The 15882-nt window shown below is 39.8% G+C and overlaps 1 protein-coding gene across 2 annotated transcripts in view; it reads left to right on the top strand.

The window, feature by feature from the left end:
• The window catches only part of prickle2b (prickle homolog 2b), a 363308-nt gene extending 349105 nt beyond the window's left edge, over positions 1–14203 (top strand). For both annotated transcript variants that reach the window (XM_061932665.1, XM_061932666.1), the window contains 2 exons: positions 3394–4212; positions 12527–14203. In XM_061932665.1, the coding sequence (XP_061788649.1) occupies positions 3394–4212; positions 12527–13482 (1775 nt within the window). In that variant the 3' untranslated portion in view covers positions 13483–14203. The remainder of the gene's footprint in view (positions 1–3393; positions 4213–12526) is intronic.
• The last annotated feature ends 1679 nt before the right edge of the window (positions 14204–15882 follow it).

Below are 15882 nucleotides of genomic sequence, written 5' to 3'. Positions count from 1 at the left end.
TAATTATTTTTATTTTAACTTTTTTTCTCCATATATTCTGACATAATTCTGGTACAATGGAAACTTTTTTCTCATGTAGTCCATATTCAAGTGACCTTTTGCAAACTGCCATTGACTTTTTAGTTTAATATTTTTATTTGATAGCGTTTGTTTCTGTACAATTTTCCTTAAAATATTCCTACAGTGCATAATTCTTGTACAATGACAACTTTTTCTCACAATATTTCTAACTTCTTCCTAAAAAAAAAAAAAAAATACTTTTTCATAATATATTTAACTTTAATCTTGTAAAATGACAATTTTGTCAAGCAACTTTTTTTTCTTAGAATATTACTAAAAATTCTTGCATGAACATTTTTTCTCACAATAATTCAACTTTTTTTCTAAAAAAGTATGACTTTTTTTCCACAATTTATTTTACTTTAGTCATTTTTTCTTAAAATATTTCTACACAATTCGTGTAAAATACCTTTTTTCTCATAATATTGTGTTTTTCTAAAAATAAAAGGACTTTCACAATATATTTGACTTTAATGGTGTAAAAGGTATAATTTTTTTTATTTTAACTTTTTTTCTCCTTATATTCTGACATAATTCTTGTACAATGAAAACTTTTCTTATGTAGTCCATATTCAAGTTCCCTTTTGCAAACTGCTATTGACTTTTTACTTTAATATTGTTATTTGATAGCGTTTGTTTCTGTACAATTTTCCTTAAAATATTCCTACAGTGCATAATTCTTGTACAATGACAACTTTTTCTCACAATATTTCTAACTTCTTCCTAAAAAAAAAAAAAAAATACTTTTTCATAATATATTTAACTTTAATCTTGTAAAATGACAATTTTGTCAAGCAACTTTTTTTTCTTAGAATATTACTAAAAATTCTTGCATGAACATTTTTTCTCACAATAATTCAACTTTTTTTCTAAAAAAGTATGACCTTTTTTTCCACAATTTATTTTACTTTAGTCATTTTTTCTTAAAATATTTCTACACAATTCGTGTAAAATACCTTTTTTCTCATAATATTGTGTTTTTCTAAAAATAAAAGGACTTTCACAATATATTTGACTTTAATGGTGTAAAAGGTATAATTTTTTTTATTTTAACTTTTTTTCTCCTTATATTCTGACATAATTCTTGTACAATGAAAACTTTTCTTATGTAGTCCATATTCAAGTTCCCTTTTGCAAACTGCTATTGACTTTTTACTTTAATATTGTTATTTGATAGCGTTTGTTTCTGTACAATTTTCCTTAAAATATTCCTACAGTGCATAATTCTTGTACAATGACAACTTTTTCTCACAATATTTCTAACTTCTTCCTAAAAAAAAAAAAAAAATACTTTTTCATAATATATTTAACTTTAATCTTGTAAAATGACAATTTTGTCAAGCAACTTTTTTTTCTTAGAATATTACTAAAAATTCTTGCATGAACATTTTTTCTCACAATAATTCAACTTTTTTTCTAAAAAAGTATGACCTTTTTTTCCACAATTTATTTTACTTTAGTCATTTTTTCTTAAAATATTTCTACACAATTCGTGTAAAATACCTTTTTTCTCATAATATTGTGTTTTTCTAAAAATAAAAGGACTTTCACAATATATTTGACTTTAATGGTGTAAAAGGTATAATTTTTTTTATTTTAACTTTTTTTCTCAATATATTCTGACCAAATTCTTGTACAATGAAAACTTTTCTTATGTAGTCCATATTCAAGTTCCCAGTTGCAAACTGCTATTGACTATTTAGTTTAATATTTTTATTTGATAGCGTTTGTTTCTGTACAATTTTCCTTAAAATATTCCTACAGTGCATAATTCTTGTACAATGACAACTTTTTCTCACAATATTTCTAACTTTTTTCTAAAAAAAAAAAAAAAAAAATACTTTTTCATAATATATTTAACCTTAATCTTGTAAAATGACAATTTTAATCGTATAAAAGGTATAATTGTTTTTATTTGAACCATATCACAGAAGAAAAAACATACAACGATAAAACCCGAATAAAAGAAATACAAGCAGAAATAAAATGAATAAAAACACTCCACAATATTCAAAGTCCAGCATACAGGCTTACTCACCATGTATCATAAGTATGAATTGTTTTAGTTGTATCATAAAACTTACAAATGTTGCTTGGAGTGATGAATGAAAAATCCATACGAGTAGAAACGCTATGGGCGGCTATAAGACGAAACAGCACTTATACTTCCGGTTGAAAGCCAGTCTTAACAGAAGGACACTGCAGCACCTGCGGTGAGCGAACTCGCCCAACAAATGTCGCCATAGCACATACTTGCCAACCCTCCCGGATTTTCCGGGAGACTCCCGAAATTCAGCGCCTCTCCCGAAAACCTCCCAAAATTCAGGCGGACTCAGGTCCATGAGGACCTGAGTCCATGAGGACCTGAGTCCGCTAACCCACAATATAAACAGCATACCTGCCCAATCACGTTATAACTGTAGAATGATGGAGGGCGAGTTCTTGGTTTCTTATGTGGGTTTATTGTTAGGCAGTTTCATTAACGTCCTCCCAGCGCGGCAACAACACACAACAACAGCAGTCACGTTTTTGTATACCGTAAAGCAGTTGGTCTGCCGTAAACAGCAATGTTGTGACACTCTTAAACAGGACAATACTGCCATCTAGTGCATTTGATGAAAGCACTTTTGTGCGTGCCACACAGCAATGCATCATCAGAGAGGGTGTTCAGCATGGTTCGAAAAATAGTGACAGAGAATAGAACAAGGATGGACAATACAACCCTTAACTCAACAATGAGTAGATGAGTGTTATGTGTGTGTGTATATGTGTAAATAAATGAACACTGAAATCCAAGTATTTATTTTATATATATATATATATATATATATATATATATATATATATATATATATATATATATTTATAATAAAATAAAATAAATAAATAAATATATATATATATATATATATATATATATATATATATATATATATATATATATATATATATATGTATATATATATATATATATATATATATATATATATAATACTTGACTTGGTGAATTCTAGCTGTAAATATACTCCTCCCCTTTTAGCCACGCCCCCAACCACTCCCCCGTCCCACCCCGACCACGCCCACCCCCTCCCCCACCTCCCGAAATCGGAGGTCTCAAGGTTGGCAAGTATGCCATAGCACAAACAATTAAAAAAATCAATATTTTTAACTATTTGCATTACATTCGTCAGCGAAGAAAAATCCATAAATTAGCCGCACCGTTTTATAAACCGCAGGGTTCAAAGCGTAGGGGGGGAAAAGTAGCGGCTTATAGTCTGGAATTTACAGTACTAACTTTACAGTATTTTTTTTAATTGCATATCGTTCCTCCAGGTATCGACCAGGGCCAGATGACGTACGACGGGCAGCACTGGCACGCCACCGAGGGCTGCTTCTGTTGTGCCCGCTGCAAACGCTCCCTGCTGGGTCGACCCTTCCTGCCCAAGCAGGGACAGATCTTCTGCTCCCGGTCTTGCAGCCTGGGGGAGGAGCCCAACGGCTCGGACTCCTCAGATTCCGCTTTCCAGAGCGCCCGCTCCACCCGAGAGTCCAGACGCGGCTCCAAGGCGGCAAAAAGTGTGGCGGAGAACTCGTCCGGCGAGGTGGACCCGTTGTCCTTACAGATGGACGTACTGAGTCTCTCCAGTCAAACTCACAGTCTGACCCGCGAGCCGCCGGCCTGGCAGAACCAGACGCGAGACGGGCACAAGTTTGGGCCTCAGTCGTCCGAACCTCAGTCCGGCCCCTCGCCACTTCAGCTCCTCAGTCAGTGTAACGTGAGAACGTCCTTTAACCCCTCGTGCACTGGACAGAACCCTCAGGGGGTCAAGGAGAACGCCGGTCCGAAGAGGCCGCCCGTGTCCGCCGTCAAGGGTCGCTCCCTGAACGAGACCCGGCTCCAAGAGGACCGCTATCCCCCGAAACTGCAGAAGAGTTTCACCGAGGCGTCCGAGCTCTCTCAGCCGAAGGGCGGATTTTCCGCGGAGAAACGCTCCGTCAGCCTGCACGGCTTCCAGAGGGAGAGGGACCCTCCTCCGCCCCCTGCGGCAGCACGGAGCAGGAACCCCATCAACGCACTTAGCTTCACTGAGCAGCTGACGCCCCTGCAGCAGACCCCGAGGGGGTCCATGGAGTCTTTAGCCAACGCCACAGGTGGGTGCCAGGGTCGGGGGTGTTCCAATCAGGGTTTTATGCTGCCCGTTGTATACCGATCACATCCATTAACCCAGTGGTTCTCAAACTTTTTTTGTCATCCCCCACTTTGGACAAGGGGGAGTTTTCAAGCCCCACCTGCCCCCATCGCCCCAAAAGAGCGCTAATGCCAAGCTTTAACATTTTCAAATTTATTGAACATCAAGTTGTATACATTCAAACTCAATAACATAAAATAACATCAAGTTCAATAATAAATAAAATAACTGTGCAGCTGTGGTATAACTTGCATCAAGTTCAATAATAAATAAAATAACTTCCATCAAGTTCAATAATAAATAAAACAAAAGTGTTATAACTTGCATCAAGTTCAATAATAAATCAAAAAAGTGTTATAACTTGCATCACGTTCAATAATAAATCAAAAAAAGTGTTATAACTTGCATCAAGTTCAATAATAAATAAAAAAAAGTGTTATGACTTGCACCAAGTTCAATAATAAATCAAACAAAAGTGTTATAACTTGCATCAAGTTCAATAATAAATCAAATAAAAGTGTTATAACTTGCATCAAGTTCAATAATAAATCAAATAACTTGCATCAAGCTCAATAATAAATCAAAAAAAGTGTTATAACTTGCATCAAGTTCAATAATTAAAAAAAAAAAAGTGTTATAACTTGCATCAAGTTCAATAATAAATCAAATAACTTGCATCAAGTTCAATAATAAATAAAATAAAAGTGCCACTTTGCAAAAAAAAAAGGAGGAGCTATATGCATTTGGCAAGACAGGGCAAGTGACAGCACTTTTTTGTTTCTCTGCAGGCGCTGGCTCTGGCTCGACGACCTTTGAGGTGCGAGTCACAAATGTATATATTTGTGTAATTGTGGTCCACACATTAGCCTGCTACCCATCCGCGTGAAAGTTTGTTCCGCTTAGCCCCGCCCCCATTAGTTACTGTTGCTATGTCTGTCAAACTTTCGCTCCTACCGAGAAATTTAAAGCCTACAGTAAAAATAAGTACCGGTAATTTCCATTTATTTATATAGCGGATTCCACAGACAGAATCACAAAGTGATTTACAGTGTGTATAGAAAATGAAAGCATAGTAAAAAAAAAAAAATCTAAGAATATAATGATAAAAAAAAAATTTAAAGTGAAATTTCCTCCCGTTCCTCGCGCCCCACCTGTCATGTCTCTATTCCCCACCAGTGGGGCGCGCCCCACACTTTGAGAAACGCTGCATTAACCGTACTGTAGGGTTGTACGCTATACCATACCATACCATACCATACCATACCGACTTTATTTATGAAGCCCTTTTAAAAAAAGTACCGTTGAAGAACAAAGGGCTGCACACCACAAAGAAATAGAGGCAAAGGACAGACTAAAAAACAACATTTAAAACAGAAGTAAAAAAAACTTAGGTTTTCGCTAAAGGGCTCGGTTCAAGCATTTGAAAGCTCATGGAGCCCTTTTTTGCTGTATGTCAACTCTCTTGACCTGTGCCCAGACGCAGATGAGGAATAATCTCCCTTTTATTTATTAGTATTATTTTATTCTATTTTTTATTTTATTATATATTATTATTATTATTATTAATTTTTTTTTTTTTTTTATTATTATTATTATTATATATACCGTATTTTCCGCACCATAAGGCGCCCTGGGTTATAAGCCGCGCCTTCAATGAACGGCATATTTCAAAACTTTTGTCCACCTATAAGCCGCCCCGTGTTGTAAGCCGCATCTAACTGCGCTAAAGGAATGTCAAAAAAACAGTCAGATAGGTCAGTCAAACTTTAATAATATATTAAAAACCAGCGTGATGTGGGCGCGCATGGAGTCGTATATCAACATGGACGGAGCTGCGTGAAAAAAGCCACCCGGCCTCTTCGCGTAAACTTCCCTTAACCACTCGCTCATCTTTTCTTCATCCATCCATCCCTTCGAGTTAGCTTTTATGATGACGCCGGCTGGAAAGGTCTCTTTTGGCAAGGTCTTCCTTTTGAATATCACCATGGGTGGAAGTTTCTGGCCATTAGCATGGCAAGCTAGAACCACAGTGAAGGATGACTTCTCATTCCCTGTGGTGCGAATATTCACCGTACGTGCTCCCGTTGTATCCACAGTGCGGTTCACAGGAATATCAAAAGTCAGTGGAACCTCGTCCATGTTGATAATGTTCTCTGGCCGGATCTTTTTTTCAGCTATCTTGTTTTTACAATATGCACGGAAAGTAGCCAGCTTTTCTTGAAAGTCTTTAGGCAGTTGCTGTGAAATAGTAGTCCGTGTGCGGATGGAGAGATTGCGTCTTTTCATGAACCGGAAACCTGTCGCTTAGTAGGAGCCATTTTGTAGTCTTTACAGATGTAAACACACAAAGGAAATGAAACGTAATATCCGCGCGCTTTTTCTTCTTCTACGGGGGCGGGTGGTTGCTTACAGTAGAAGAAGAAGCGCTTCCTCTTCTATGGGGGCGGGTGCTTACCTTGGCGGTTGCTTGCGTAGAAGAAGAAGCACTTCCTCTTCTACGGGGAAAAAAGATGGCGGCTGTTTACCGTAGTTGCGAGACCGAAACTTTATGAAAATGAATCTTAATATTAATCCATATATAAAGCGCACCGGGTTATAAGCCGCACTGTCAGCTTTTAAGTAAATTTGTGGTTTTTAGGTGCGGCTAATAGTGCGGGAAATACGGTATATATTTTTTATATATATCTGTCTGTCTCTGGCCGCGTATGTGTGTGTGTGTGTGAGAATGTGTCTGTCTTTGTCGTCTTACTTGTTACATAATTGTGCCATTTGTCCCTCGTTAGTGGGACCTGAGTGGGGTGGTTTTGGTTTTAAGGGAAAGGGTGTGAATCATTTACTGACTTTAAAATTGTACTGTTTTGACTTGCACTTTTTTCTGTCTATTTGAAAATGCCAATAAAAAAAGTTGGGAAAAAACAAAACAAACAAAAAACAGAAGTAAAATACACATTGAAAAAGCAAATACAAATTATTCTAAGAACAATTTGTTAGATAAAAAGCAGTTAAAAAGAGTTAAAAAAAAAAACGTTTAAAGTCTCATGCTGGGTTAAAAGCCCGTGAATAAAAATGGGTTTTTAAAGGGGAACATTATCACAATTTCAGAAGGGTTAAAACCATTAAAAATCAGTTCCCAGTGGCTTATTATATTTTTCGAAGTTTTTTTTCAAAATTTTACCCATCCCTAAAAAAAAGCTTCAAAGTGCCTGATTTTAACCATCATTATAATGTTGGATCCACTATGGACTGGACTCTCACAATATTATGTCAGACCCACTCGACATCCATTGCTTTCGGTCTCCCCTAGAGGGGGGGGGGGGGTTACCCACATATGCGGTCCTCTCCAAGGTTTCTCATAGTCATTCACATCGACGTCCCACTGGGGTGAGTTTTTCCTTGCCCTTATGTGGGCTTTGTACCGAGGATGTCGTTGTGGCTTGTGCAGCCCTTTGAGACACTTGTGATTTAGGGCTATATAAATAAACATTGATTGATTGATTGATATAAACACCCGTCCATTTTCCTGTGACGTCACATAGTGATGCCAACACAAACAAACATGGCGGAAAGAACAGCAAGATATAGCGACATTAGCTCGGATTCAGACTCGGATTTCAGCGGCTTAAGCGATTCAACAGATTACGCATGTATTGAAACGGATGGTTGTAGTGTGGAGGCAGGTAGCGAAAACGAAATTGAAGAAGAAACCGAAGCTATTGAGCCATGTCGGTTTGAACCGTATGCAAGCGAAACCGACGAAAACGACACGGGAGAAAGCGAGGACGAATTTGGCGATTGCCTTCTAACCAACGATTGGTATGTGTTTGTTTGGCATTAAAGGAAACTAACAACTATGAATTAGGTTTACAGCATATGAAATACATTTGGCAACAACATGCACTTTGAGAGTGCAGACAGCCCAGTTTTCATCAATTAATATATTCTGTAGACATACCCTCATCCGCGCTCTTTTCCTGAAAGCTGATCTGTCCAGTTTTGGAGTTGATGTCAGCAGGCCAGGGAAGCTAGGGTCGATAGGGGGTTTAGCTCGCTCGTCTGCGGGAACAAACCGCCGCCATTGCTTGCCGTGCTAGCGAGGTCCTTTGTCCCTGAATTGCTCACACACTCCGGCAGATTCAATGGGGGTCTGGCGGCAGATTTCTTTGACTTTATCGTTGGAAATGCATCTGCTTTGAGTGTCGCAGGATATCCACACATTCTTGCCATCTCTGTCGTAGCATAGCTTTCGTCGGTAAAGTGTGCGGAACAAACGTCCAATTTCTTGCCAATTTCGCATCTTTGGGCCACTGGTGCAACTTGAATCCGTCCCTGTTCGTGTTGTTACACCCTCCGACAACACACCGACGAGGCATGATGTCTCCAAGGTACGGAAAAACAGTCGAAAAAACGGAAAATAACAGAGCTGATTTGACTCGGTGTTTGAGAAAATGGCGGATTGCTTCCCGACGTGACGCCACGTTGTGATGTCATCGCTCCGAGAGCGAATATTAGAAAGGCGTTTAATTCGCCAAAATTCACCCATTTAGAGTTCGGAAATCGGTTAAAAAAATATATGGTCTTTTTTCTGCAACATCAAGGTATATATTGACGCTTACATAGGTCTGGTGATAATGTTCCCCTTTAAGAAGGGTCTTTAAAGTAGCCTGTAGAAGTTGCTTCCTAGCAGTTCCACTGTTAGACACGGCACAGGAGCCACAGGTTTTAATGTACATAGAAGTCCTCAAAGTTTCTCCGGCAGGACGTGACTTTTCAGTCCCCTCCGTAACCTCTCTCTCCTCCCGTTCCCGGCCGCTTCCTGTTAAAGACAACAGATGATTAGATTAACTCGTACCACCTGTGAAAATCGAATCCCCTGTCAGCTGTGTCTCGCCGTCGACACTTGCCCCCGCCCCCCTATCTGATGGTGCTCTTCCCCACCTTTGCTCCTGCAAGGCAGCGCTGGCCACACCTCCCTCCACATAGCCAAAGAAGGGGCCTGTCTCAGATGGTTCCAGTATACGGTACTAGTTTAGTCTTTATTTGAAGGGACAATGCACAGAAACATTATGCTCAAAGACAGGTATGTTCTGTACCAGATTATAGCTAAATAACTAATTTCCATCTACAGTCACTGGCTACCTAAATTAAAGAGATACAAAAACCATGCAATTAAATTATGACAATAAAATCATACTATAGCATGTAATCAAATTAAGAAAAGTCATAAAATGCCCTTTCATGGACTTATTATACAATGCAACCATATCTTTTTTACATCATAACACAGACAATACATGCTCTTCTTCACATCTGTCATCATTTGTAAAACACAACCATGATTTTAACACACACACACCTCACAATTTACAAAAAAAATGCTCTCATGGATAAATATAATACACATTAAGTTGATGTGTCAATCATAGTGGCCACCTTATTGGCCGTGTGAGCAGCTTTGATTGCTCCAAAAGCCACTTTTTTAACTTCAATTGTGAATTAAGAATAATCTGTTAGACTTTTCAAGTTTGTTGTTCCTTTATCACTTTATATGAAAAGGCTGATTGTGCAAAATATGTTTTACATCTGGGTACGCTGCACTGCCCCCTGGTGTCAAGGAGAGTTGGGTGAGTCTAGTCTAGTGTAGTATCGCGGTATTAATGAATCAAAAACGGCACTATACTCCCAACGGGCATGACATTGCTGATTTTACGAGCAGAGGAGCATGTTCGGCAGCGCACACACACAGAGTACTTACAAGCAGACACAGTGTGTAGACAGGAAAGGGAGAATGGACGCATTTTGGTCTAAAAAGTAAAGATAAGGGTGAAACTATAACACTGAAACGCCCTCAGGAAACATGGCTAGCTATCACTAATCCTTGTCTCCATGGCGACGAATAAAGTGAGTCTCGTAAGTATTGTTAACACTGGAGGAAGAGGAATAGCTAAACATGCTTCACTACACACCATAGGAGGATACAATAGCTCACCGGCGTCACAATGTAAACAAACTCCATGGGTGGATCTCAGTGACGTGCGGTGAGGTTGATGACTGGTGAGGCACTGACTTCATCACAGTCAGATTTACAAACATATGAACCCTAAAGAGTATCTTATTCACCATTTGATTGGCAGCAGTTAACGGGTTATGTTTAAAAGCTCATACCAGCATTCTTCCCTGCTTGGCACTCAGCATCAAGGGTTGGAATTGGGGGTTAAATCACCAACAACTATTCTCGGGCGCGGCGCCGCTGCTGCCCACTGCTCCCCTCACATCCCAGGGAGTGATCAAGGGGATGGGTCAAATGCAGAGGACACATTTCACCACACCTAGATTGTGTGACAATCATTGGTACTTTAACTCATTGGCGTTGTTAGGCCTATTTTAGGGGGGCTCAAGCCCCCCTAAAATATTCTTAAGCCCCCCTAAATAATTTGGTGTTTTTTTTGTTTTTTTACAAATAAATGCCGACATATTCATTATAAAGTGGACCAAATATGAGTTTAAATAAATAATCATATAACCTGTTATTATTCACTCAGTTTCCCCTCACTTCGTAGCGTAAGGTAGAGAGCCCCTTTCGTGCGTCGGTATCCAATCCATTCCACTTGTTCATATAGAAAATGCCCACATCACTCAAATTCCAGCCCGCATTTTCTCTGCGACCTTGCTTGCGGTCCTGCAGGTGTACGAAGTACATTATCTTCCTTTACAATGAGTGAAGCTGCACAAAACCTTGTGTGTGCAATTGTAAATCATTTATTTTTTAAGTTTTGTGTTTCTTGTAGAATCTATATAAAGTAATATACATAAGCCTATTGTTAAAATAATGAAAAAAACATCATTAAATATATTTGTTTTATTGTATTGTTACATTAATAGCTGTTTTATTATTATAGGATGGCTTGTTAAACATTTAATAGGATTTTCAGAGGGAGGAAAAACCAAGACATTTAATATAAAATGTCAAATTAATAAATACATAAAAAGAAAAAGAAAATATATGGTTAAAAGCCATCGTCCCGGGGAGCATTTCATTTCGTCCCGTGCATTTTTTAAAAATAATAATAATAACAATGAATAATTTCTAAGTCTTTGTTAGCCGTTTGTGAAGTTTTGTGCTCATGCGTAACATTCACTCGCATCCTGTACATCTCCTGGGGGCAAAGCCCCCCCTGTCCTTAAAAGCTAGTGACGCCCCTGCTTTAACTTAACTTTAACTTTACACATACAAACTGTAGCACACAAAAAAGCACATTTAATAAAAAAAAAACGTTATTATGGTCTTACCTTTACTTATAAGTGCGGGAACAGTGGTGTTCGTGTTGGAGGAGTTGTGAATGAATGAAATATGAAATCCATGCTGCAGTCTGCAGGTGTACCTAATGTTGTGTCCTTGAAGTCGTTCACGGCTCCTCCGGCGCGAGCAATGTTGTTTTTTGCACTTTTTGGCTTCTTGTTAAGTGACTTTTTTTGGGTGGAGGGTTTGGGTGTGGGCTTTGGTTGGTGTGGCGCTCTCTTCGGGGGGTGCAGTCTGCGGCGAAGGTGCCTTAAGCACCAGGAGGCGGGGTTACGTGAGCCTCACACAGTGCGTCTTCGCAGCAGTTTTATGATAGCTCAGCACAAGAAATACTTTACACACATACAGTTGTTGACAAAATACACTGTACATTATATACCTCAGCTAACTAAACTATGGAAATGTATAATATAGTTTATATAGCAATACGGTCTCACTGCACAGCAGACCAGCAGTTAGCCCAGTCCGCAATCCATGTTGAGGCACTGAGTGACGTGCCTCAACTGGCTGCTGTTCACCGCACCGTCTCTTCTCAGTATTTGAACGGCAAATGTGAAAATTCAGCGATTTTGAATAAAAATAATCTAAAACTGGTGAAGTTAAATGGAAAATAACTGGATACATATAACAATTTAATTTTTTTTTTTTCTTTTTACTTTTTTTTTCTTTCCATGATGGCAGGTGAGGCCCCGCCTCACCTGCCTCTAGTGACCGCACGTCACTGGTGGATCTACACCTGACATCCACTGTAATGATACCAAGTACAATAGCGTATTTAGTCGATACTACTATGATTATATCGATATTTAAAAACAAATTCATATTATGTTTATAAACTCAGGAAATACGTCTCTGGACACATGCTTTGGCAATCACAAAAGTTTTCACGAAAATTGTCCCATACTGCTCCTGGGCTGATCGATCGGGGCATCCCCCACGTGAAACTGTTCATAAAGTCTTCATTTCTGCTTCCTTACAGGACACTCGGCAGAAGGAGGCGGGAGGCTGTTGTCTCGTTTCTCCATGCCGGATCTGAGCCAAGACTCCGGAGTGAACGCCTCACGGAAAAGCAACGTGGACGCCCTTAACTCCTCCTCGGTTCAATTCCGGAGCTCAGAGTCGCTCCACAGCGTGAACGGTGGTCAACCCTACATGGAAATAAACCCGCCCAGGTCCGCCCAGTACCAGCTGAAGTATTGCGAGCCGTCCGGCGCGGGTGTCGGCAGAAGCGTGACTCAACTACCGCCCGGATTCGCCTACCAGGAGGAAGACCGGGTGAGCTCGGTGAGCAGCGCCAACGCCGCCCGCCTTCCGCCCATAAGTGAGCGCCGGGTGAGCGCCGGTGTCGGAGGAGGAGGCGCCAGAGGAGCGAGTGTCAGGATAGACTTGCCGGAGGAAACCCCTCAGAGGCGCAGACACCACCACCATCACCGCGCCAGAAGATCCCGGCGCTCTCGCTCGGAAAACGCCCTCAACTTGGTGGCGGAGCGCCGGGTGAGACCTCAAGAAAGACCGGCGCTTCACGCCCGAGAGGACTACGACCGCTTCCCTCCTCCCAGGAGTTCCAGGGACCGGTTCGGAGTCGGAGTCGGAGTCGGCGAGAGATACCAAGCGCAACTCTTCAGGCCGTGTCCCAGGACCACCTCGGACCTGACGCTCCAGAACCCCGCGGCCGGCCGCCGCACGGGCTTGAACCAATACTCCTGGGACGACTACTACGACGACGACGACTGGTGCTCCACCTGCTCGTCCTCGTCGGAGTCGGAGGACGAAGGTTACTTCCTGGGCGAACTCATCCCCAGACCCGTCCAGACGCGCTATCTCAGCAATCAGGAGCTGGTGCACAAGTACAGCGCGGGGATGGGAGGAGCCAACCGCGGTGCGCTCTTAACCACGCACAAACGCAGAAAAAGCAAGAACTGCATTATTTCTTAACCTTTTGGTTTTGGTACACTGCCGATACATGTTGATGATCAATAATTCAGTGATACCTAGGGCTGTCAAAGTTAAGTTCCTTTAATCTTTTTTAACGCACGATTAAGGCTCATGCCTCCCGATTCCTTTTTTTTGACCCTCGGTCCGTTCCGTAGCCTGGGGGAACCGTAATGGTGTTCAGTTACTGTTGAAGCAACACGCTTGAAAATAGTGAGCAAAAAAAAGAGGGTTAAAGCCATGGCAAGTCGATTCCTTTTTTGACCCTCGGTCCGTTCCGTAGCCCGGGAAACCGTAATGGTCAAATATCAGAAGCATTTATTCAGGTAGTAATATCACAGATTACATTAACAAACCACATTTTGTGTCATTAGTGCGTGAAACTGCTATCTAAACATGGAAGTGTAGCTCCTCCTCTGAATGCGAGTGCTCCTACAGCAAAAATACAAATTCTGTTTTCGTACAAAATACACAATACATTTTTTTTTTTTTTTAATTGTCATTAAAAACGTGTTCATGTCTATTTTTGTCCATTACCTGTACAACATGTAATGCACATAATATCAGAAGCATTTATTCAGGTAGTAATATCACAGATTACATAAACAAACCACATTTTGTGTTATTAATGCGTGAAACTGCTATCTAAACATAGAAGTGTAGATCCTCCGCTGAATGCGAGTGCTCCTACAGCAAAAATACAAATTCTGTTTTCGTACAAAATTTTTAAAAAAAATTGTTTTAATTGTCATTAAAAACGTGTTCATGTCTATTTTTGTCCATTACCTGTACAACATGTAATGCACATCATATCAGAAGCATTTATTCAGGTAGTAATATCACAGATTACACTAACAAACCACATTTTGTGTTTATTGATGCGTGAAACTGCTATCTAAACCTACTCAGTAGGCCTAGTGGTTAGAGTGTCCGCCCTGAGATCGGTAGGTCGTGAGTTCAAACCCCGGCCGAGTCATACCAAAGACTAAAAAAAAATGGGACCCATTGCCTCCCTGCTTGGCACTCAGCATCAAGGGTTAGAATTGAGGGGTTGAATCACTAAAAAATAATTCCCGGGCGAAGCCACCGCTGCTGCTCACTGCTCCCCTCACCTCCCAGGGGGTGAACAAGGGTGATGGGTCAAATGCAGAGGGCAAATTTCACCACACCTAGTGTGTGTGTGACGATCATTAGTACTTTAACTTTAACTTTAACTAAACATCTAAGTGTAGCTCCTCCTCTGAATGCGAGTGCTCCTACAGCAGGAATACAAATTCTGTATTCGTACAAAATACAAACTCTGATAGCGCACCGCAGGTATTTTTTTATTTTTTATCGTCATTAAAACCTCTAAAGGCTTAGTGGCCACATGCGTGGACAGCACCTTGTAGCTCTTATTTTCAAAATTGTGTACACTACTGAATTGGGGTCTTATGGCCACTTATGTGGACACTTATACTGCCATCTGGTGGTGTCAGAAGAGTAAAACATACAATGGAATTTGGGAGGGAAAAAAGTGTAAAAATAAGAATTGGCATGTCACTAAACATGAAGTACACCTTTGTGTACTTATGGACTTAAGTACATCATATTAAAAGATGATTCTTAGTTTTTATTCTAATTAGGGTCCAATAAGCCCAAATAGCAAAGAGAGCATGTAAACTTAAGAGGTTAAAAACGTGTTCATGTCTATTTTGTGGTTGAACCTTTAAAAAAAAAAAAGCATAATGTTTAAAAAAAAACATTTTATTCAAGCAAACTAATTGTCCAGTCGTGGTAATAAAAACTTTAACATTTTTGGTCTAAGGTCCACGTATTGATGATAAAAAAATGTATATGGCGATTCATTTTGAGTTAACTGAACAAACTGCGATTAATCGTGATTAAATATTTAACCTCTTAAGGCCCAAGCTGTTTGTTTACATAGTTTTTTTTATTTCTCTTTGCTATTTGGGCTTGTTGGACTCTAATTAGAATAAAAACTAAAAATCATCTTTTGATATGATGTACTTAGTCCATAAGTACACAAACGTGTACTTCATCTTTAGTGACATGCTAATTCTTATTTTTACACTTTTTTTATTTCCAAATTCCATTGTATGTTATACTCTTCTGACACCACCAGATAGCAGTATAAGTGTCCACATAAGTGGCCATAAGACCCCAATTCAGTAGTGTACACAATTTTGGAAATAAGAGCTAAAAGGTGCTGTCCACGCTTGTGGCCACTATGCCTTTTAGAGGTTAAACTGTTTGACAGCCCTAGTAAATAACATAATAATTCATGTCAGAAGTCAGTAACAAACGGCACCAGTGTTGGCACGTCTTTCTATTAACCCTTCACAATATCTTCTCTCATGCAAAGTCAGCGTTTTTTTGTGCAATTCTTTAATATTCCGTCGA

The sequence above is a fragment of the Nerophis lumbriciformis genome, linkage group LG38, assembly GCF_033978685.3.
Source record: "Nerophis lumbriciformis linkage group LG38, RoL_Nlum_v2.1, whole genome shotgun sequence".
In the NCBI taxonomy this organism is placed as follows: Eukaryota; Metazoa; Chordata; class Actinopteri; order Syngnathiformes; family Syngnathidae; genus Nerophis; species Nerophis lumbriciformis.
Note: the sequence above shows the minus strand (reverse complement) of the source record. Positions and strands in the feature narration are given on the sequence as shown.